General features: G+C 55.4%; 2 protein-coding genes across 12 annotated transcripts in view; one reads left to right on the forward strand and one right to left on the reverse strand.

The window, feature by feature from the left end:
- The window catches only part of BCORL1 (BCL6 corepressor like 1), a 72406-nt gene extending 60552 nt beyond the window's left edge, over window positions 1-11854 (forward strand). For all 7 annotated transcript variants that reach the window (XM_089324297.1, XM_051827492.3, XM_089324298.1 and 4 more), the window contains 3 exons: window positions 5478-5555; window positions 6393-6546; window positions 9846-11854. In XM_089324297.1, coding sequence (XP_089180423.1) covers window positions 5478-5555; window positions 6393-6546; window positions 9846-10128 — 515 coding nt within the window. In that variant the 3' untranslated portion in view covers window positions 10129-11854. The remainder of the gene's footprint in view (window positions 1-5477; window positions 5556-6392; window positions 6547-9845) is intronic.
- Window positions 11855-17273: 5419 nt separating this feature from the next.
- Window positions 17274-21533, reverse strand: part of ELF4 (E74 like ETS transcription factor 4) — a 37310-nt gene continuing 33050 nt past the window's right edge. For all 5 annotated transcript variants that reach the window (XM_051827501.3, XM_002720289.6, XM_017349785.4 and 2 more), the window contains 4 exons: window positions 21003-21086; window positions 20728-20920; window positions 20092-20460; window positions 17274-19459 (listed from right to left, as the gene is read on the reverse strand). In XM_051827501.3, the coding sequence (XP_051683461.2) occupies window positions 18655-19459; window positions 20092-20460; window positions 20728-20920; window positions 21003-21086 (1451 nt within the window). In that variant the 3' untranslated portion in view covers window positions 17274-18654. The remainder of the gene's footprint in view (window positions 19460-20091; window positions 20461-20727; window positions 20921-21002; window positions 21087-21533) is intronic.

Genomic DNA, 21533 nt, shown 5'->3' on the forward strand with positions numbered 1-21533 from the left:
GCCTATCTGGCTGAGACACTTCCCGGGCTTGTTTTTCATCCCCAAGCATTTGCCTGGGCCAGACTGTCTTCATCCTCCCCTTCTGAACATACCGCTGGACAGAAAACAAAGGCAAATCCCTGTAGGGTGCAAAAAGCTCCATTTTGTGCAAACGAAAAAGGGGAGCTGGAGCATCAAGGTTGTGTCTCCTCTTGTAGCTTCTCTCACCTTGCACAAGGCTCCTGTTCTAGAAAAGTCGGAAGAGGGTTTGATTCCCAAAGTACACCAGAGAACACTGTGATTTACAGGTTTACTGTAGTGAATCCTTTTTCTTTATTCATTTGAAAGGCAGAGTTACAGAGAGAGAGAGAGAGAGAGAGAGAGAGAGATCTTCCATCCACTGGTTCACTCCCCGAATAGCCACAACATCTGAAGCTGGGTCGATCCAAAGTCAGGAGCCAGGAGCTTCATCCGGGTCTCACACATGGGTGCAGGGACTTGGGCCATCTTCTGCTGCTGTCCCAGGATATTAGCAGGGACCTGAATAGGAAGTGGAGCAGCTAAAACTTAAATCAGTGCCCATATGGGATGCCGGTATCACAGGCAGCGGCTTCACCCACTCTGCCACGATGCCGGCCCCATAGTGAATCCTTTTGTGAAATGGAAGATTCTGGTAAACATCTGGATTGTGCATGTGCAGGTGGGGCCCATTTCGTCCGAGATTGCGAGGGATGTATAGGCACTGCTTCCTTTGTCTGTTGGTTCCTATGGTGAGTGCCTATTAGATTCTGCCTTTTCTACCCTGCTCTTGGGCTTGGAGCACCAAGAGGCTAAGGCCTCTCCCCTGGGCCAAATTACAGGCATGCATGTGATGATTTACCTCTGACCCTTCCGAAGAAAAGAACAGTACGCAGGCTAGCCCAAGGAAACCACTTGTTTTTGCTCCTCTGTTGGAAAGAATGTAGGGGTTGGGGGCAGTCGCTGGAGTTGGAATGAGGCGTCAGAGGAAGTTTCAGGGCTGCTTTGCCTTCGCTGATGAGAGGGTTAGCGATTTACCACCTGAGGTCACTGAGTCACAGCTTCTTGTTTTTCCTGCCAGAGACCTCTGCCATATGACCCCATGTTGAAGAGCACTTGTTTTTTTGTTTCTCTCTCCTTTCATGTCCCTCAGCTGGTGACTTGGTTGCAGGAGCTGGGAAGGGCTATGATGGGACCCTGAGAAATAAATAGAGAAGCTGCTGGTCAGCCACTCACGTGGAGGTTAGAGATTGTTCTTATCAGTGAGGCCCAGAGGGTACTTTTTGCAAATACGTTGAGGTGAGACAAAATGACTATTTAAAAGTAAACAATCCTGGGACAGTAGTTATGCTACTTAGGGCACCCCCATCCTGTATTGCAGTGCCTGGTTCCAGTCCCAACCGCTCTGCTTCCCATCCAGCTTCCTACTGATACACATCCTGGAGGCAGTGAATGATGGCATAAATACTTGAGTTCCTTGCTACCTACATGGGAGACCCAGTTGAAGTTCCTGACTCCTGGCTTCGGCCTGGCCCAGCCCTGGCTACTGCAGGCATTTTGGGGAATGAACCAGTGGATGAGAGATTTCTCTGTCTCTGTCTCTGTCTCTCTACCTTTCAAATAAAATACAAACAAAAAAAAAATCAACTAAAAAAAAGTAAATTCAGTGGCATTCAGCGCAGTTACTACCTTGTACAACCGTCTGCACTCTAAGTTTCGATCACCCCAACAGGAAAGCCCATACCCGTTAAGAAGTTGCTTTCGGGGCCCCCTGGCTGCCTTTGCTGCATGCTGTCTCTATGGACTGACCCGTCCTAGACGTTCCCAGCGGAATCACACAGTGCAGATGGGGCCTTTCCTGTCTGGCTTCTTTCACAGAGTCTTACTGCGTTTTCCAGGTCTATCCACGTGTTAGCAGGTTTCTGTACTATCTTCCTTTGAATACTATTCCATTGTATAGCTATGCCCACCAGTTGGTTGAGCCAGTCACCCATTGGTGGACTCTTGGGCTGCGTCTACTTTCTGGCTATTGTCTGTTGTGAGTAGAGCTGCTGCTGTGAGCATGCCTGTGCAAGTCTTTTGTTTTCTGTGTTTTCGGTTTTTCCTGAGTATGTTCCTACAGGTAGAATTGCTGGGCCCAGGGCCCCGGATCAGGGAAAGGATAAGAGAAAAGGAGTGAAAGCTGTGCCTGGGGTTGGGGGCAAGGGGGAGGAAGAATCAAGGAGAAGGAAGGTGACACATCATCCTGATCGGGTGCGCACCTCTATGAAGCAAGTGAATGGATCTTGGCGCTCTTGTGCGCGGCTCGTGCGCTTGCTCAGACTTCAGCATCTTGCTCGTGCCCGGTAACTTGGGGCTGTCACGGAAAGGCAAATTCACCTGCAAGTGACAAAGATTCGCAGCCCAGGCAGAGAGCTAGAAGAATGTGCTGGGGGCTGCACAGGCAGTTCCTAGAGAAAAGCCCCAGGAATGCCGTGAGCTAGGGCTGCTCTGATGGAATCCTCGTGTGACCTCTTGTTGAGGGGAGGTGCCAGCGGCTGTCACTCAGATGCATGTGTTCGGCCTGCTGGTTAAAGCAAGCACTTTATAGTCTCACCTGGCAGCGAGTCACTCCTCCCTCCCTCACTCCCCCTGCCCTCTTGGTCCTCTCCTCCTCCCTCTTTCTCCCTCCCCCTCCATCCCCATATATTTATTAGGCTCTTACTATGTGCCGGTCACTGGCTCATGTTCGGGGGAGACCGTGGCGAACGGGTGGAACTTCCACTCTCATTCCTGGGTCTGCCGACACCTAGCACGGGGCTCAGCCCAGAATAGACACGTGCTTCTGGAAGGAGCTCCTTCCAGCTCCTCAGCGGCACAGGGTGTAGAAGAGCATGCAAGCCAGCTGCGTGCCCTCCGGGTTGTTGCCCAGTGTGTACAAAAGATCTAATGTACGCGATGCAGGTTTCCGACGCCGCTCGTTTTGCTCGTTACTTTGAAAGCTTCTCCCTGGCTGCATTCTCCTACTGGGCGAACCCTTTTATCTCCTGGAAGGTAGCTAAACATCGGATTCTTCCGGGTGCTCACAACAGCTAAGAGGTGTTCTCCTTGATAGGATGACCCCAGGGGAGGTGCATGGGGTCAGGTCGTAGGGCTGCTTTCCCTCGGGACACACTAGCTCTGCTCCTTTAAGGATGGCTGCCAACGTCTCCCTGGGATTTGGTTTTCAGCTACTCCCTCCCCCCTCACCTCCCCTGCGCCCTTTGGACTCTCTCCTGTCCTGTTGCCCAGGTGTCACTTGAGGGAGGTGACAACCACACACGGAGCTAAGTCAGTTTTGTCAGCTAACGCTAGATGGCACAGTGGCAGCCACTGGGCCGTGTGTTCACAGATGGCGTGGGACAGTTGTCACGAAAGACCTGCGTTTTGTCCAGGTGGGACTGAGCGGTGGAGCAATTCACAAGGTGATACCCAGCTAGGAAACAAGGAGGCTAAGGGTGGCTGACACCCGACTCCAGAGTAAGAAAGCAGAAGGCAGTTTTTTCAAGTAAGTTACTGTGCTGAGATGCTGAAATGTTAACATTTACTATTTTAACCACTTGATTTATTTTTAAAAATATATTTGAGGAGTAGAGAGACAGAGACAGATCTCCTGTCTGTTGGCTCACTCCCCAATTGGCCACGATGGCCTGGGCTGGATCTCAATCCAGGTCTCCCACGTGCGTGACAGGGAGCCGATTACTTGAGCCAGCACCACTGCTTTTCAGGGTCCCCTTTGAACAGGAAGCTTGGGGCAGGAAGGAACCAAAGGCAGGTTTTGAACCAAGACACTCTGTAAGGGATGCAGGTGTCTCAGTGAGTGTCTTCATTGCTGGGCCAAACACCTGTCCCTGTGTTAGCCACTTGAACGGGAGCAGCTGGGTGACAGCCTGCATTGACAATGCTGTGCCGCTTTCATCACTATCTTTTGTCATTCTGCAGGGAAACTCCTACTCCGTTTCCAGTCATTGCCCATGTCCCTCTCCCCATAGCCCTTAGCCACCACTGATATGCTTTCTGTCTCTATGGATTTGAGTCTTCTGGACATTTTATTTTTTATGAAGATGTATTTTTATTTATTTGAAATGCAGAGTTACAGAGAGAGACAGACAGACAGACAGACAGAGAGAGAGATCTTCCATCCTCTAGTTCACTCTCCAAGTGGTTACAACAGCCGGGGCTGTGCCAGGCCAAAGCCAAGAGCTCAGAGCTTCTTCCAAGTCTCCCACGTGGGTGCAGGGGCCCAAGCACTTGGGCTATCTTCTGCTTTTCCCAGGCACATTTGCAGGGAGCTGGATCAGAAGTGGAGCAGCCAGGTCTCGAGCCGGCGCCCATATGGGATGTGGGTATTGCGGGGCTTTACCTGCTCTGGCACAATGCTGGGCCCTTCTGGACATTTTCTATAAGGGAAATCCTACAGCATACGGCCCTTTGTGTCTGGCTTGTATCCCTTAGCCTCTATGCTGTAACAAGTATCAGAACTTCATCCCTTTTTATGGCTGGGTAGTATTCTACTGTATGGATGTATCATGAACTGGGTACCTGTTTCTTCTGGGTGTTTAACCAGAAGTGGAATTGCCAGGCAATGTGGCAATTCTACATTGAACTTTTTGGGGAAGTAAAGTGTTTTCCAGGTGGGTGAACCGTTTTCCATTGTCATCAGAAATGTCATCATGTTATTGTCTGTACCTTTTGGCTATTGTGAATAGACCTGCTGTGAACATTTATGCCCAAGTTTTGTCGTAACGCCTGTTTTCGGTTCTTTTTGAGTATATACTGGGGAGTGGAAGCAAAAGGTTTTTATGAGGATAAACCTGGCCCTTTCCCCCGGGCTTTGCAATGCAACGATGGAACTTAGATGGAACTTATCTTAACTCTGAATGAGAGATTGTGACTGAGTATGTAAACATTGGGAGTATCAGGGAATAGGCTCGGATTCCGCCTGCAGTGTATTCCCTTGGACCACGTTGCAGCAGGGGTCGCAAATCCGCATGCCTGCGGGCTGATGTGGCGCAGAGGGAAGAGCCTGGGTGGGGACTGGGGAATCAGCGCCTGCACATGTCACTGCTCCCTCCAGCCAACTGTTGACGTGCAGGAATGCGGACACAGTGTTGCCACATCTGATTGGTGTTTTGTCTTTTTGTTTTCACAAAAAGTTGGAAATCTGGATTTTTGAGTGCAATCTCCCAATTTTAAAATGTTAGAAATTAATGAGTAGGTTGCTTTTAAAATAGTGGGCCAAACTGCAGGCAATCGGTGGGCTCCATTGGACTTCTGGTTGCTGATTTGCAGTCTCTGGCTAGGAGCAAAAAGTTCTCTCTCTCTCTCTCTGGTCACTCCTGGCTCCCCTTTGTGGTCCTCGCTTCCCCTCTCCCATTCTCGCAGCCCTACATGCAAGGGGCTTGGGATTCCTCCCGCAGCCTACCCTCCTTGACTCACTGCCTTCTCTCTTCTCTCAACAGATCACCTCTCAGATCTTCAGGGCCGGGCCGAGGGGGATCCTGGTGTTTCCTGGGATTTTTACAGCAGCTCCGTGTTGGGTAAGCTTTAAGGGGAGATTTTTCGCACCCTTATCTGAGGCCCAGAGATGCCAAATGTGGTTTGGGTTTCCCTAATTCTTAAAGACAGCAGTATCCCTGTGGAGGGATCCCTTACAGACCCTCTCAGCCCAAACTTTGACACTCCCAGACCCAGCCAGCAGATGCAGCACCGATTTGGACTAAGCCATCCCTTGCTACCCTTCTACCACTCCCCACCCTAGGTGCTTTGAAAATTCTCTCTCTTCCAAGGTCCCCCCTCTCTTGCTTTGTCTTGACCCTGCCAGAAACTTCTATGGGCATTGTCACCTCTTCCTGGTATCATGGTGGTGTTCCAGCATTCATCCATTGTGCTGGGGGCTCTAAGAGTAAGGGAAAGCAGCCACCACCACCCCAGCCTGGGGGAGGGTTGGGATGGAATGTAACAGGCCACACCCAAACCCGTGGCTACGGAGGGTGAGCCCTTTGAGACTCCCCCCCCCGCCCCGCCCCCCGCCCCAGGCTTCCAGAGCAGGGTGCAGGAGTCAGGTTGGGAGAAGTACAGCCAGAGGAGTGAAGGCATCATCTCCCCAATAGCTGAGCAGCTCACCTTGCTTTTTCCACTGCCAAATAGCACGATCTCTGGCTACAAAATCCTTTCTTCCAGGACTAAACCCTCCACATGCCCTCGTGGCAACATGAGCCAGGGGATCAGCAGATCTGGGCCCCAGCCGGGGGTCTGTGGCTTTGTTGTTTGTCTCCTAAGCACCCCTCTTCTCCCCAGCTCAATGTCCTTAGGGCCTTCTTGGCTTTCGTTTTGTGCGTGCAGCTAAACACCAATTCCGTATGTACTCTTTACAGAGAAAAAAGATGGGTTTGCGTGTGACCTCCTCCGTAATCCTCCTGGGAACGCTGAGCAAGAAGGAAATGATGGGGAAGAGGACGACTTCATGTTCGAACTCTCAGACAAGCCTCTTCTCCCTTGCTACAACCTCCAAGTGTCAGTATCCCGCGGGTAAGTGGCAGAGCCAGCACCAGGAGCCTGGCAACCCCTGGCCCGTCTCCCCGGGAGGGTGGGGCTCTCCAGGAGGAAGAGGAGCAGGGGAAAGGTGACACGTAGCAAAGGCTCGCCTGACTTTCTGGCCCAGATGTGGCCAGACTGGAGGCTTGGAGACTCTGAGTACATCGGCCGTTTGCATCTCCTGAAGCCCAAGTCTGAGGCCCCCTCCCTGCCCCTGGGTGCAAGAGATAATCTGGGAGATGTTTGGGCTGATGAACTACTAGAATGTCTGGAGCATTTTTGTGGTTTCTGGGGGCAGCCAGACGGGATATTTGAAACTGAGATGCTTGGGAAAGCTGGGACATATGGTAGCCATAGCTGAGGGACCACGAGGGTCCTCAGGTGATCCACCACCTGCTTTCTTGGAGCCTGCATTGGCGAGCTGATGGCATAAGTGCTGTTGGCTCAGATTCCTGTGCGTATTTCAGTGGGGATCACCCATTTGCAGAGACCAGAAAATACCTGACGCTTAGTATCAAACTGAACCCGATTTGATCTTTGTGTGATGATTCAGAAGGGAGTTGGACAGCCAGCAGGTGTCTTTATGGACTGCAGATACCTTAGCCGTGAACTTTAAGGATAATTTTTCGGCAAACCCTATTTCATAAAGCAGTCAGCTACCACGCAGTGCAGCAGGATGGGGAGAGCGAGGTGGGCGATGGGTTAGCAATGGATCAAGGGAGTCCCTCTGCTTACCACACGATTAGACCACCGTTGGTTTGCGCGCCTCCCCCCCCACGGCCTGATAAGAATAAAATACCCTATATGATGACACCAGAGAGATCTGGTTTCAGGGGCTTCGGGCCCTTATTCTTCTGGGCAGAAGCTGATCCCTGAGGGTGGGGCGGGGCCTCTGGCATATAGTATTGCACAGTTAATTAATTCCTCCCAAGTACTCAGCACCTCCTTCTCTGAAAGAGGATCTTGGGCCCCAGGCAGTAAAAGGACCAGGGTAGTGTGCCTTTGAGGTGTGGACAGACCAGGGCCGACCCGGGAGTGCGAGTGACACGGTGAGCCAGGCGGCAGCGGTGCCGGCATTGAGAGCTGGATACCGGCAAAGCTGGTTTTCTTGACGCTGCGGCCTCCAGCGCTGGTTCTGAAGCTGCCTCCTCCACAGCGTCAGCGCACCTTGAACATGGCTGTCCTTTGGAGAAGTAAGGGGGTGGGGCTGGGGGGGCACGCGAGAGGCATGAGGACCCTGAGGCTGGCCGGGGTTCAGAAGTGCCTGCCGAGGTCATCAGAGCGAGACTGAATTCCGGTCACCAGTGCGAGGGTGTTGACGGTGGGGTTGCCCCATTCTTTAAAAACGATGGGCCATGCCACTCCCAGATCACGTGAGAGGACAGTGCTGGCCAGCGTTTGAAAGAAATGTTGTACTTTAGGACTGGGTGCACGTTCGTGGCACTGCAAAGAACACTGGATCCCATAAACCTGTCCTAAGCAGCTGCACCGGGTCAAATCCTGAGGCCCAGAACCCAGCTCCGCCATCAGAGCCTGTCCCCACTCTAGTAGACTAGACAGACAAGTATATAATTAACTCATACAAGATAAACGGTCCCAAGCAGATTTTTAATTGTCAGAAACTCCCAGCATAGCCAGTGCCGCAGCTCACTAGGCTAATCCTCCGCCTGCGACGCCGGTACCCCAGATTGTAGTCCTGGTTGGGGCGCCGAGTACTAGTCCCAGTTACTCCTCTTCCAGTCCAGCTCTCTGCTGTGGCCTGGGAGGGCAGTGGAGGATGGCCCAAGTGCTTGGGCCCTGCACCCCATGGGAGACCAGGAGGAAGCACCTGGCTCCTGGCTTCCAATAGGCGCAGCGCGCTGGCTGTAGCGGCCATTTTGGGGGGGGAACCAACAGAGGGAAGACCTTTTTCTCTGTCTCTCTCTCTCACTATCCAACTCTGCCTGTCAAAAAAAAAAAAAAAAAAAAAAAAAAAAGAAAGAAAGAAAGAAAGAAACTCCCAGCTGTTCAGAAGGATGTTAAACACTCTGCTAGAAGTGTTTAACAGGGGCGTGAGGCTGGGGCATGAGTGATCAGCTACGCCAGGAGATGGTTTTCCGGGGGATAATGACATTGGAGCAGAGCCAGCAGGAAGGATGGGGGGCATGGCATGGGCAAAGGCCCTGAGGCACACAAGTTCAGAACCTTCAGAGAGCAGGGGTGGTTCAGTTTCATAGGGCTGGAACGTGATGGGATGTGGGTAGAGTGTGGGGGTGGGGGGAGAGTGGGGATTGTGCTGAAGCTGTTGAATGGGGTGATCTTTGGAAGGTCTTGTATAATAAGATGCTAAAGATTTCGGAGTGTTTTGGTTCCTGAAGGTAGTGGTGATCTGTTGAAAACTGTTTAGGGAGAGAGTGGAGAGTTCAGTTTTCTTGTTGGAAAACGGAGGCTCCAGTGAGGGCGGGGTGGAGGGGGTGCAAAAGAGTGACTCTTGGCGAAGGGAAGCCAGTTAGGAGGCTGATGCAACAGAGCCGCAGCCGGCAGTGGTGAGGACTGGAAGCGGGGCTGTGCAGTGGCTGGGAGGGCAGGCCCTGAGGCCTGGGACCCCTAGCCTGGGGCTGCCGCGTTTCTTCCGGGTTGAGTCAATGGCCGCGTTTGGCACTTGCCCGGCCTCTGCAGCACCCCTCCCAGCTGTCCCCAGGCTGCCGCCCAGGCGGAGGCCGGCTCGCTGTAATGTGAGCCCCGGCCCTGCAGAAACGGTGCTGCGCTGCCGCTGCCGCTGCCGCTGCCGCAGGAGAAAAAACTTGTCTAATGCATTCCAGAGCCAAGGAGAAATGCCTTTCGGATTACCCGCAGTTGAGGCCTTTCTCCACGGCTTTCCCTCTGCTGGGGGAAGATCTAGGCGAGCAGGGCTGAGAAGGAAAGGAGAAAGCAGCCAGATTGTTAGAGGGCGTGGGGCGAGGGAAGAACTGGTGCCAGCAGCCGGCGAAGCCCAGGTCAGAGGGTGCCAGCTGAGAGCTTTAGGTTCTGGAAGGTTCATTCTTTTCCGCCTGCCTGCTCGTGTCACTGCACACTGGGCCGGGCGTTGGAGGGGACAGGGCGGTGGTGGAGGCAGGGAACATTGGCCTTAGCTACACCCAAGGAGCCTGCCGTCTAGTGGGAGGCAGGCCAGACGACCACGGGTTACCATGGCAGAAGGATGAGCGAGGTTAGACGCCAGGGGTCAGGCCGGCCTTCGCCATCCCGCCCACTGCCGCTTGGCCCGAGCCACCACCCCACCCCACAGTCACTAACTCCCGTCTTGCCTTTCCCAGGCCCTGCAACTGGTTCCTCTTTACCGACGTCCTGAAGAGGCTGAAGCTCTCCTCGAGGATCTTTCAGGCCCGATTCCCGCACTTTGAAATCACCACCTTGCCCAAGGCTGAGTTCTTCCGGCAGGTGGCCTCCAGTCAGCTGCTGAGCCCCGCCGAGCGGCCCGCGGGCATGGACGACAGATCCCCCCCAGGCGCCTCGGAGACTGTGGAGCTGGTGCGCTATGAGCCAGACCTGCTCAGGCTCCTGGGCTCCGAGGTGGAATTCCAGTCTTGGAGCAGCTGACCAGGGAACCAGCCCCAGCCCTTTTCTTCTTTCTCCTCCCAAGTTCACCCTCCCCCCACCTCCCATGTCTTTCCCCCCACCGAGCACCAGACTGCAGAATGAGGCAATAATACGGACCAACAAGAAGCCGCCTTATTAATGCCAGCATTAGTGACTGGATCTGTTTGTTTGTTTTTGGGTTCCAATTAGTTCTCATCTCCCTGTCATTGTTGTTGTGGTTGGTGATGGGGGTGGAAAGTTGAACTCCGTGTCCGAGGACAGGAGGAGGTCCCGGGGATGGGGGTGGGGTGGGAGGTGGCGCCAGGGTCCTTTGGACTGGCCTCCTTGTGTGTGACCAACACCAAACCTGGGCCCTGGATGGCCGCGGGGCCTGAGGAGAAACGAGAAAAAGCCCAAAATCTCTGAGTGCCCTCCCCTCCCCCCATCGCCCTGCGCTCTTCTGTCTTCCATAGTATTTATTTTATTAGTATTTAATTTGTATTGTTTCCTTGGTTTCTGATAAGTCTGTATCACTGTGACGATTTGAGACAACTTTGTTGTATTGAGGGATGTTCTTGACCTTTTCTTTCTCGATAAGCTCCAGGGCTGCTCCCTCCCTCTGACCCAAGTTAGTCCCAGGTCGGTCCCCCCCCCGGCCCCCTGGGGGGGTGACGCGTGGTGGGGGGACTTCAGCTGGGTCTGATGCAGCTGGGGGTACATGCCGAGGCTTTGGTGCTCCCCCCCCCAGGTTCTCCTCCTGCTCACCCCTGTCCTTTGTAGCAGCCCGGCTGTCTCCCTGTGGCAGTGAGGAGCCTGGAGGGTGGGTCTGAGGGGTCCCAGTGCCGCCGCTCACTTTCTTCACTGCTCCCCTCAGAGTGCACAATGGGGGCTTCTTCCTGCACCCTTCCTGTGACCGCCCCCCCATACTGAGCCTCGCACCTCCCAGCCCTCGTGCCCCGTCTCTACCCCTTCCCACACCCCTGGTACCCCTTTCCTCTCTCCCCTCCCTCCTCTTTTCTCCCGCTTCCCCCGGATTCCCCCTGGCACCTGCACAGATGTGAGATCCAGGATCAGCTGTCTCCCAGGCAAGAGCAGGAGGCTGGCATCCAGTCCGCGCTCCACTCCTTCCCGGGGGCGGCTGGGCTGAGCGGGTGGCCCCTGCCGGCTTTCCCACCAGGCTCTGGGCCTCCAGTGCTGGGTTTATGCGGGAGAGGGAGAGAGAAGAGCCAAGGATCCAGGATTGCTTCCCTGTCCCGTCCACCCCCCCCCCCCCGCCGTGGCGTGGCTTGGCGCAGCGCGGCGCTGTCTTTCCCGCTGTCGTCCTTATTTTTCTACCAATGGCTATTTTTCCGAACAATCCTTGTAGAGAGTTTGTACCATTCAAAGGCGGGAGGGCCTTGCAGTGGCTGGCCCTGGTTGGAGATGGTACAGTTTTATTGTACAGGTGCTAAAACAACAACAACAAAAGAAGAAAACGGAAAAACAAAACAAAACAAAAGACAAAAAAAAGGAAAAAAAAAAAAAAGCCAGTTTGAGGATGGGACAATCTGTTCTCTGGAGGCTCCGAACCCATGCCGGAGCGTTGGTGGTTATTTTCTTTGTATTGTGTCTGTTCCCCAGGGGAAGTTCTGGGCCCCCCTCTGTAGGACTGCTCCCCACCCCCTCCATACTGCCCAGTTGGTTTTGAACAATTGTTTTCCCTTTAAAAAACAAAAACAAAAACAAAATATATATATATATATATAAAGTTGAGGGGTTTTGAATTTTAATTTTTGATTTTGTTGAGGTTGCCAGTATTGTGTGGTTTATGTTGTATGTTTGCCTTTACCTTTTTTTTTTTTTCATTTTGCATTTGGGTGTGATTTCTGGCTGCCCGTTTTGTTTCATTTGAAGCAAATGGTTGTGGAGTCAAAAACACTTGCATACTGAAAAAACCTGTGTCAGGGCTTCTGTCTGCCGTCTCTCTTTTTGAAAAGCTCTTGCCCTGGTTGTGGCTCTGAGGAAGCTGGGGATGCCAGTTCCCCAAACGGGGCCACCCAGGACCCTGTTCTGCAGTTCAGGTCCCCGGGGGAGCGGGGGGACGAAGGGATGCAGGGTGGAGTGGCTAGCGAACATTTGGCTCCACTGAGTCACAATCTGGGAGGGAAATGAAATGCAGGGGCAGATCCTGGGGCTGGGCTGGTAGAGGAGATGGAGTATCTGACTCAACATTGCATTGCTGTATGTGTGGTGTGTGTGTGTGTGCGTGCATGCGTGCGTGCAAACATTCCCTGTCTGCCTTAGGAGCAGTAGAATTGGAGGGAGGGGCCCTCAGTTTTGGTGGCCTTGGAGAATCATTCTCCTTAAGGAAACCACTTCCCTTCCCTCCTGGTTCGCTTTTCAGACAGATTCTTGGGGCCTTTCACTGTGGCTCAAAGTGCCCGAAGAGCGCTGTGGGAGTAGACCAAGGGGCCTGAGCTGCATGCAGAAGGCAGTGCGGAGCCGCGGGATTTGCTCGAGCTTGGGAAGCGGCCCTGAGCACGGGTCTTTGTGCCCATGTGTAGGGGCTGCCTCGTGTTTGAGCCCCAGCATTAAGTTTCCTCATGGCCATTCTGCCCGCTCTCTGATGCCAAGGCCCTTCCCCAATACCTGCCTTTCTCAGCTTCCCAAACTACCCCATAGTGCTCCTGATGGCGACAGATGGATCCTGCTTGGCTCCTGCAGCGCAGAAGTCAGCCGAGCAGAGGTCATCAAAGCCACGCGGCGAGAGTAAGGGTCCAACTAGACCCAGAATACCAAAGAGAGCCCAAGGCCACGGGCTCTGGGGTGGGAGTTTTGTTGCTTTCCAGTTGCACCTCACTTGGAGCCCCACTGCCATTGTGCCATGGATGCCGGTGGTGCGTGGGCTGTGAGGAAACCTAGTGAGGACCTTCAGTGGCCTCTTACTAGAATGATCTAAATCTTAATGTGTAGGGGAGGGAGCTGGCTGGCCGTGGGTGACAAGTAAATCTTTCCAAGCCTCTATTGCTCCATCTGGCAAACAGGGCCCAAGTGAGCACCGCACGGCCCGAGGAGAATCAGGCGGAGGATGAAGCGTGGCTGTTGAGCCGATGTTATTGCCAAGGTCACAAGCGTGTTGCTGATGATGGTCTTACCAGGGCTGTTCCTCTCTGGGGTAGAAACGCCCTGTTCAAGTCTCCATAGTGTGGGGAGCAGCTCGGACTAGACTAAGTTACTGGAATTAAGACTTATTCTATGCATCTGCTCTCCTCTGTGGGGAGCAGCTCGGACTAGACTGTTACTGGAATTAAGACTTATTCTATGCATCTGCTCTCCTACAATATGGCGCTGGGAGAGGAGAAAACAGCTTCTACCCAGCTGCCTTCAGTTCAACCAATAAACTGTAGGACTTGCTCCTGATTGGAGAGCAGCGTACTCGGCGTGTGGGCAGCCGAGTTGGGATTGGCGGAGGAGGACTATAAAGGAGGAGAGAAACGGCATGCACCGGGAACATCTATGGGGAACATCTATGGGAACCCGTGCAGCCCCCGAGAGAACCGGCTGGCGGTGTGCCGCTCCCCTGCGGAAGTGGGGAATGCGGCCAGGGGGAACTGCCCTTCCACGGAGGTGGAAGGGATAGTAGCCAACCCGGGAAGAACCAGCAGCAAACCCGGGGAGGGCCGAGCAGACGAAAGAACAGCGCAGGGTCCTGTGTTGCTCCTCCACGAAGAGGGGGAGCGACATAATGGTGCCGTGACTCGGATATGAAGCCTAGGCAGGGTTTGGTGTCGTTCCTCCATGAAGAGGGGGAGCGACACCATAGTCCCAGAGAATGGACAGTGACGGCATCCCTATTTGATGTGGGGGAGAGTGAGAGAGAATTGGGCAGTGAACTCCTGCCCCTTTAACCCGGAAGCCCGTTGGGTATTTTATTGTGTCCCGCCTTCGGTAAGAGGGGTGTGTGTGCACGCGTGCGTGTGTTAGGGATGGGGTCCACCCCAAGAGCATCCTGCTTAGCTGCTACCGGAGGCCTTAAGGGCTTGGCCCTGGGGGGTCTTTCTGGCCGGTGGGGCTGGGGCTCCAGGTGTTCCCTGGAGCTCGGATTTCCATCCCGCATCCCGCCGGGAGCTGGCCAGTCGCAGCGTCAGGCCGCTGGGTGCGGACGCCCGCCCTCTGGAGTCAGGGCCGTCCGCTGGCAAACGGGATTCACGGACGCCTCCATCACTCTCCGATTTCAAGGCAAAAGGCAGCGGCGCGTGAAAGTAGCTAAGGGCAGGCCGGGGTGGGGAGTGGGCCAACAGGGACGGCGGCCGGGGCCTGGGGCTCACTCGCGCGGCCCGCGCTGCAGGCCTACCCCGCCGCGTGCTCACCTGCTGGTCCGCGCGGCTGGGGGAAGGGCCCTCCGGGGGTGGAGCCAAAGCGCGACTGGCCAATCGGGAGAGGGCATTCAGTGGCTTGGTAAATACCCCCTGGGAAGTGGAGGGGGGCAGGGAAAAGTTCGAAGTTCCTGAGTTACGGAGGGTGTCGGTGGTACCTGGAGCCACCAGGGACAGCTGGGGAAGGAGGGACATGGGTGAGGGATGGGACGAGGCTGGCCGCGCTCCTGGTCGCAGCGGCCACCGTCCGGAGCGGCAGGCCCCGCCCCGGCCGCCTCTCCCTTCCCGGGCTCCGCGGGGCTTCCCGCGCGCACCCTCGCCGGCTTAACAGCGCCACCTACTGGAAGCCGGCGCTGGTACGCCCGGCGTACCAGGGCCGCGGCTCTGGGCGGCTGCGACCACCTGGAACCGGGTGGGCTCGCTCTCCCCAACTGCAGCGGCTTTGAAGCCCGAGCAAGTGCCTCGTTTAAATTACGTGCGGGGGGTGCAGGAAGACTTGTGACCTTCAGAAAAATTTCTTGTCTCGCCGCACCCACCGGAGCTTACATTTCCACCACTTAGTACCACCCAGAGATGAGGCAATGGTGCTGTAGCAGTTCCTGGAAGTACGCAGTGTGCCAACGAGCAGGAGTTGAGGAGTCCCTGTGGCCCCTGGTGGCAGCGGGGCACAACGGGAAGCAGCCCTGGGCTCCTTATGCTCCCTGTTGTCTCGGGGATGACTATAGAGACAGGCAAAGGAGGTAGCTACCAGCAGTGAAAAAGCTAAGAGAGCTCCCTGGCTGGGACTGTCCTGCTCCGTCTCCACTCGCCTGCCATGGTAATTACAGGCAGAGGGCCCTGTAATTAGAATCTGGATTTGCTTGTTTTTTCAAGATACATTTATTGAGCACCTACTGTGTGCCAGGCACTGCGCTAGGCTCTGGGGATACACTAGTGGCTAACACACAGCCCGTCCTTGAGGAGCTCATATCACGCAGGAATTACCCTCGAGGGAGGGCTCAACTGTTGACTCTCTTGAACGATTGCAAAAGCCGACTTGTTGCTGCAGGACCCTGGTTAAGATGCACCTGTTCCCGGAGGCGCCCCTCTGGCCCACTCCCATATCTACGTCAGCATAGGTGATAGCTGTTCAGATTAGCTACTTCAGCACTTTGATTAGGAAAGAATCTGGACCTGGAAGCTTCTTGACAGGCACAAGTCTTGCGTGCTAAGGTGGGGGATGAGAGTGAGGGGACCGTGAGGGCTCTGAGCCCAGGAACACTGCCCTAGGCAGTGGAGCGCCTGTGCTGGGGAGTTCAGAGGTCACCTGCCTCAAAGTTTGGTGCCCAACTCCCACCAGCCCAAGCAGTAGCTATGCACTGACACTACCTGCTCCATCGTGTGCCCTGTTCTAGGGTGCTGCAGTCCCTATGCCTACAGAGGTGATACACTAACTAGAGGGACTAAGCACAGGTCTCTGAGCGTTTAAGTAACTTTGTGCTTATAATCAAGATGTCACAGGCTGTTTAGGCTCACGCCAAGAGTTGAAATAACTCACTGAACAATAGGCTGGCGTGGGGAGGTAGCTTCCACAAGTTGAGTCTGGAAGCATGGACAGTGCAGTGGGTTTGAGCAAGGTGCAAAGAACATTCTAGTTAGCCAGAGCCAAGTACAGTGAGTGCAGAGGTATGGAACATGGAGCAGAGGCGTGCTCAGTGACCAGCAGGGCCATCGGTTTGGAACAGCATGATGGGAGTGAGGAAGGAAGTCAGGTGAGCCCCAACGGGGAGGGCCTTGATGGTAGGCTGAGGACTTGGGCTTTGTCTGAAGGCAGAGTTGATGCTAACCTTAAATACTTCTGGAACTACTGCCCACAGCCCTGCAAGGGCTCGCCCAGCCCCAACACCCCTGCACTACCTTATGACCTGAGCAAGTGGAGGGTTAATGCCAGACAGCATATTTTGAGCCTCACCCCTGCCTGTAGGCCTGCGGTCACTAGCAGCTTTTTGACCAAGGAGGGACAGAATTGGTGTCCTGGCAGATAGGACGGGTAAGAGCTTACACTGGGGGCCCGTGGCGTGGCTGAGGAAGGGGGAAGCTGTGGCTAGTTTGGGCCAGGCTGGAGGCTCTGGAAATGGGGACTTTTCGAGATGTTGCCAAGCGTATTGGACTTGGGGACATGGTGTGTGGGGGGTGGTGGTGGGAGGAGAACAGACACAAGTAAAGTGAAGGTAGCCATCAAATAGCTCTGGAATTTCAAGCCTAGGCTTGGACAATGCTGGCATCATTAACAGAACTAGGCAAGTCACGATGGCCTTTTGTTTTGTTGGAAAGGTTTTGTGTGTGTGTGTGCTTGTGTGTGAAGAATGTAAAAAATCTATTGTGGGCAGAGGGGCTATCTTTAAGGGGCCCGACAGGTATCCAGGTGGAAATGTCCAGCCGACCACTGGACAGGTGAGACAGGAGCTTAGCAGGAGAGTAGAGCCTAGGGCTGCAGAGTTCACATGTATCCCCAAAAGCCTGAGCTGTTAAGAATGGGGAGACCCTTGAGAACCCCCCACACTGGAAGTGGTCAATGAGGAGCCCATTTAGGCATGGACAAAGGGCAATGTGGGAAGTGGGGAGGGGGCCCAGCTAGTGGGGGCTCTTCCCAGAGGCCGAGGAGCATGAAGATGAGTCTTGATTTCCCCCGGGGACTCTGGAGCACCTTCTGAGGCTAAGTAACCATGGAGTTGGGGGAGGGGCAGGCCCACCCCTAACCCGCACAGTGCCTTTGTGCCATATATTTTGCAAGACCCTTTCTGGAGATGCTTACTTGGAATGATCAGGAAATTGTCATCAGAAACTCATTTTATTAGAAAAAGGCACTTTAATGCCAACTGCTGAAAACGTGTAGTAAGTGCACTTGCACAACCACATATGCTTTCCTCCCCGGAGAGGAGAGGGCAGAAGAGGGTGGGGGAGAATGATACTTGGCTTGACAGCCACCGGGGTGGGGGGGAAGGAACAGCCAGGGGAGGTAGTTAGGTCAGGTGGATGGTTTTGTACCAAGGACATAGCAACGGTCCTGAGGCACTGATTCACATTCACCAAATTCACTGGCGCACAGCTGTCTGGGAGGCAGACATTCCTCAGCCTCGCCCCTAAACGTGGCAGGAAAGTGGCAAGCCAATTCAGAGAAGGGAGATGAAGGGCAACGGGCCACCTAAGGCCGACTCCAGCCAGCACGGGAGCAGGTGGCAAACCTCCCCGGCGAGCAGCAGGGACTAGGCATAAGTGAGGTCACCGCCTGGCTAGCCCCAGTGGCGTCTGACAGGTGGAAAAGATCAGCCCTGACCAGGGACTGTCTGGCTGGCTCTGATTCTGGAGGGGCACTCGGGGGTGACCAAGGCTGCACCTGCCGGGCCGGTGACAGTGGTGGGCCGTGAGGCAAAGACACAGAGTGCCTCGGTCTGGCCTGTGCAGTGGGTTCCTAAGGCTAAGCTGTCTTCCTCCCTAGGTGGTTTCATCTCACTCAGCCCTAGCACCCCCTAGGAGTGCATCCTCCCCGGGGCACACAGCCTGAGGCTCCCTTTATCCTGGACCAGCTCTGTGACATCCGTTGTCCAGCGCCTAGTCTCAGAGTGCCTGCATCTTGGCTTACATAACATAAATTCGAGAATGCTTTCCCTTAACACACAAGTCCCCATCTCTGTGGCTGGCCCACGGAGGGACACACACCACATACCCACACACATTCACACACACCCCTGAAGCCAAGAGCTCACGGCTATGCCCCTGTCCTCTCCCCCCAAAAACTAAGATACAAACCCACAAGGTAAGTGCACACAAAAACATCCAGAGGGATTCACATATGGGGTGCATTCCCTGCGTAGGGAATACAGACGAGAGATGCAGCCAGACGGAAGGGCTCAGAATACCTGTGTCCCATCCCTGACCACAAGCTCCCTGGAGCAGGGTTTTTTTTTTTTTCCTACCATCACTAAGGCAGCCCATTTTCCTGCCAAGAACATGCCCCCTAGTGCTCTTGAATGCCATGGTCTGACGCCAGGGATGCTCCAACTGGGCACAGCTTGGCCACCGGGATAACCAGGCAGGGCTAGGGGGCTGGGGCCGGGTGGATTGAATCCTACTGAAATGTAAGGGCAGGTGTGCTACTAAAGTCAGCCCATCCCACGGTGCTGCTGGACCACGCCTCTCCTGACCCCTCGCTTTATATGTCACGGGACTCCATCTTAATGAGGGAGGTGGGGTTGAATGGCGAGAAGGGGACCGGAGTTGGGGATCTGGTCAGCAGGTTCCCAGATGCGGTCACACTAGGCTCAGCCATAAAGACGGACCCTGAGCCTGAGGCGAGCTCAAGTTCAGCCACCGGGGTCAGCCCAACAGAGGGGCGGCTGGGAGGAGAGAAAGTCTGGCTCCCCAGAAGGCTTGGGTTGTGGGAAGCCCTTGAGCCCGCCTGGGTTGGAAGTGGCTGAAGATGAGCTTGATCTCTCAGGAGCTCCCTCAGGGTCTCTTCCGGGACCAGCAGCCCCTCCATGGGGGCCCCGGTCACCGCACCCTGCACGTATGAGGAGGACCTCAGCGGCCCGTCCTTGACCCCAGGGACTGCTGTGGCACCGGAAGTCCTGATGAAGGCAGCGATGACAGTCCCGGGGGGCTGGGGGCTGGGCCCTGCTGAGCTAGCACCTGAGGTCGAGGGGGGTGCCAGGTTGGCGGGACGGTTGGCCCCGGCCAGGAGCTGGGGCAGCCCGCTGAGAATCAGCGGTGTCCCTGGTGCCGCCACCTGGTTCTCCTGGAAAGTGGCATTCAGGGGGAAAGAGGCCTGCAGGGTGAAGGTGTCCTTGAACGTGGAGGCAGGAGGAACGCTCTGGAGGACGAGCTGAGTGGAGGCAGTAGTACTGGCAGGAGGCCCGTTGCTCAGCACTGTGGTCAGCGGGATGGTTTGCAGGGTCAAGGCCGAGGCCGACCCCACAGGGGCCACTCCTAGGTGGATGTTGCTTGGCACTGAAGAAGAACTGAGAAGAAACAGAAAACGGAGTCGCGTCAGGTGGAGGGCAGGCGGGGAGCAGAGCTGCCCGTGTTTGCTTTTTAGCGTTCGGTGAGTACTTAGCATTGCAAGGTGCATGTGGCATGGCATCAGATTCGCTGAAACAGTGCACAGATTGGATAAGAAGAATCTCAGGGGCCAGCGCTGTGGCGTAGCAGGTAAAGCTGCCGCTTGCAGTGCTGGCATCTCATATGGGCGCCGGTTCAAGTCCCGGCTGCTCCACTTCTGATCCAGCTCTCTGCCATGGCCTGGGAAAGCAGTAGAAGATGGCCCAAGTCCTTGGGCCCTTGCACCTGCGTGGGAGACCCGGAGGAAGCTCCTGGCTCCTGGCTTTGGATCGGTGCAGCTCCAGCCATTATGGCCAATTTGGGAGTGAACTAGCTGATGGAAGACCTCTCTCTCCTCCTCTGTGTAACTCTTTCATATAAATAATAAATCATAACAAAAGGAAGGAGAACCTGAGACCTAGAGACACCAGCACACAGTGCTAGGAAGCCCTCAAGTGGAGACTTCTGTTCCGCCCTACCCCCGTCTCCTGCCTCCGGAGAAGTCCCCAAGAGACCCATGGCGGCAGGCTTGCAGCGGCCTTGGCGCCCTCACCTGCTGGCTATGGTGAGCTTGGCCTGGTTCTCCGGCACAGACACGAGGAGGGTGGAGGTAGTGGGGATCTCTTCACCGACAGACAGTCCGAGTTCCAGGCTCGAAGATGGCTGCAGGCCAACGTTCTGAATCTTCGGCTTCTCCCAAGAAGAAGTGGCCTTGCCATGGGGGGCGGCCCTGGCCGAGACCCTGGAGCTGACCCGGCGGGCTGTGCTGGCGCAGGATGCCGAGGCCGGAGGGGGCGCTGCTGCGGCCTCACTCCTCTCTTCCTCGTCCTCGATCACCACCAGATCCTTGGGCATCTCCTTAAACTGGTACACCAGCCTCTGCCCTTCCACTTTGGCCAGGATGCCTCTCTGGTAGTAATATCTGAGCACCAGGAGCAGGGAGAGGGGCTTCAGCTGCCAGGGCCTGAGTCACGGTGGGGGGGGGGGGCTTTCCTCTCTGTCTTGCCCACCCTCTGCCCTCCAGGACAGGGCCAGCCTGAGGTTGAGGCTGGCTGGGTAGAAGGTAGAGAAACCGCTTCTTAGGGACAGGGTCCCACGCTTTTCTTCTACTAAAGACACAGAGGACAGAGGTACAAGAGGAAGAGGGGGCGGTTCCTGGGGGGGCGGGGCTTGGGGGAGCGCGCCTTACCTCAGTGCCCGCCCCATCGTCTCGTAGTTCATGTCCGGCTTGTTTTTCTGCTTCCCCCACAGTTTGGACACAGCTTTGGAGTCCACCAGCTTAAAGATGCCCTTCTCCCGCTGGGTCCACTTGATGTACTTGGGACAGGTGTTTCTGTCTTGCAAAAGCGCCAGCAGGAACTCCCACAGGTAGACGCTGCTGCCTGCAGAGGACCGGTTGGGGGGCAGGGTGTCAGGGGCAGCCCCGGGCACACCCTGCCCACCTCACTTGGCTCCCTGCCCTACCTTTGCCATCCTTTGATTTCTTGCGGATGGGGACGCTGGGGTCGGTGACCGGAGAGGTACTTCGGTTGCCCTTTGTCTTCCGGACTGGGAGGAGAGGCAGGGGAGCAGGATGAGGCTGGGGCTGAGGTGACCACGTGAGGACAGACTCCTGTGCCAGAGGGCCCTGGAGCAGGCCCAGGGCAGCACGCACAAGGGCCGCCCAGGAGGACCGAAGTCATTGCCTCCAGCCCCAGCCCTCCCCGCCCCATTTGATAAAGCACACAGCATGCTTTGTCCGTGTGCAGGCCCCAGAGGGCCAGAAACTGGCTAGAGGGCCAAGCTTGCCATCAGAACGTGCAGCTTAAGATTCCGCTGAGGTGGCCGGCACTGTGGCGCAGCAGGTTAAAACCCTGGCTTGGGGCGCCCACGTCCCATTTGGGCGCTGGTTCTAGTCCCAGCTGCTCCTCTTCTGATCCAGCTCTCTGCTATGGCCTGCGATAGCAGTGGAGGATGGTCCAACTCCTTGGGCCCCTTCACCCATGAGAGAGGCCC

Source organism: Oryctolagus cuniculus, chromosome X, assembly GCF_051225735.1.
Source record: "Oryctolagus cuniculus isolate XC-2025 breed Fujian yellow rabbit chromosome X, ASM5122573v1, whole genome shotgun sequence".
Taxonomy (NCBI): Eukaryota; Metazoa; Chordata; class Mammalia; order Lagomorpha; family Leporidae; genus Oryctolagus; species Oryctolagus cuniculus.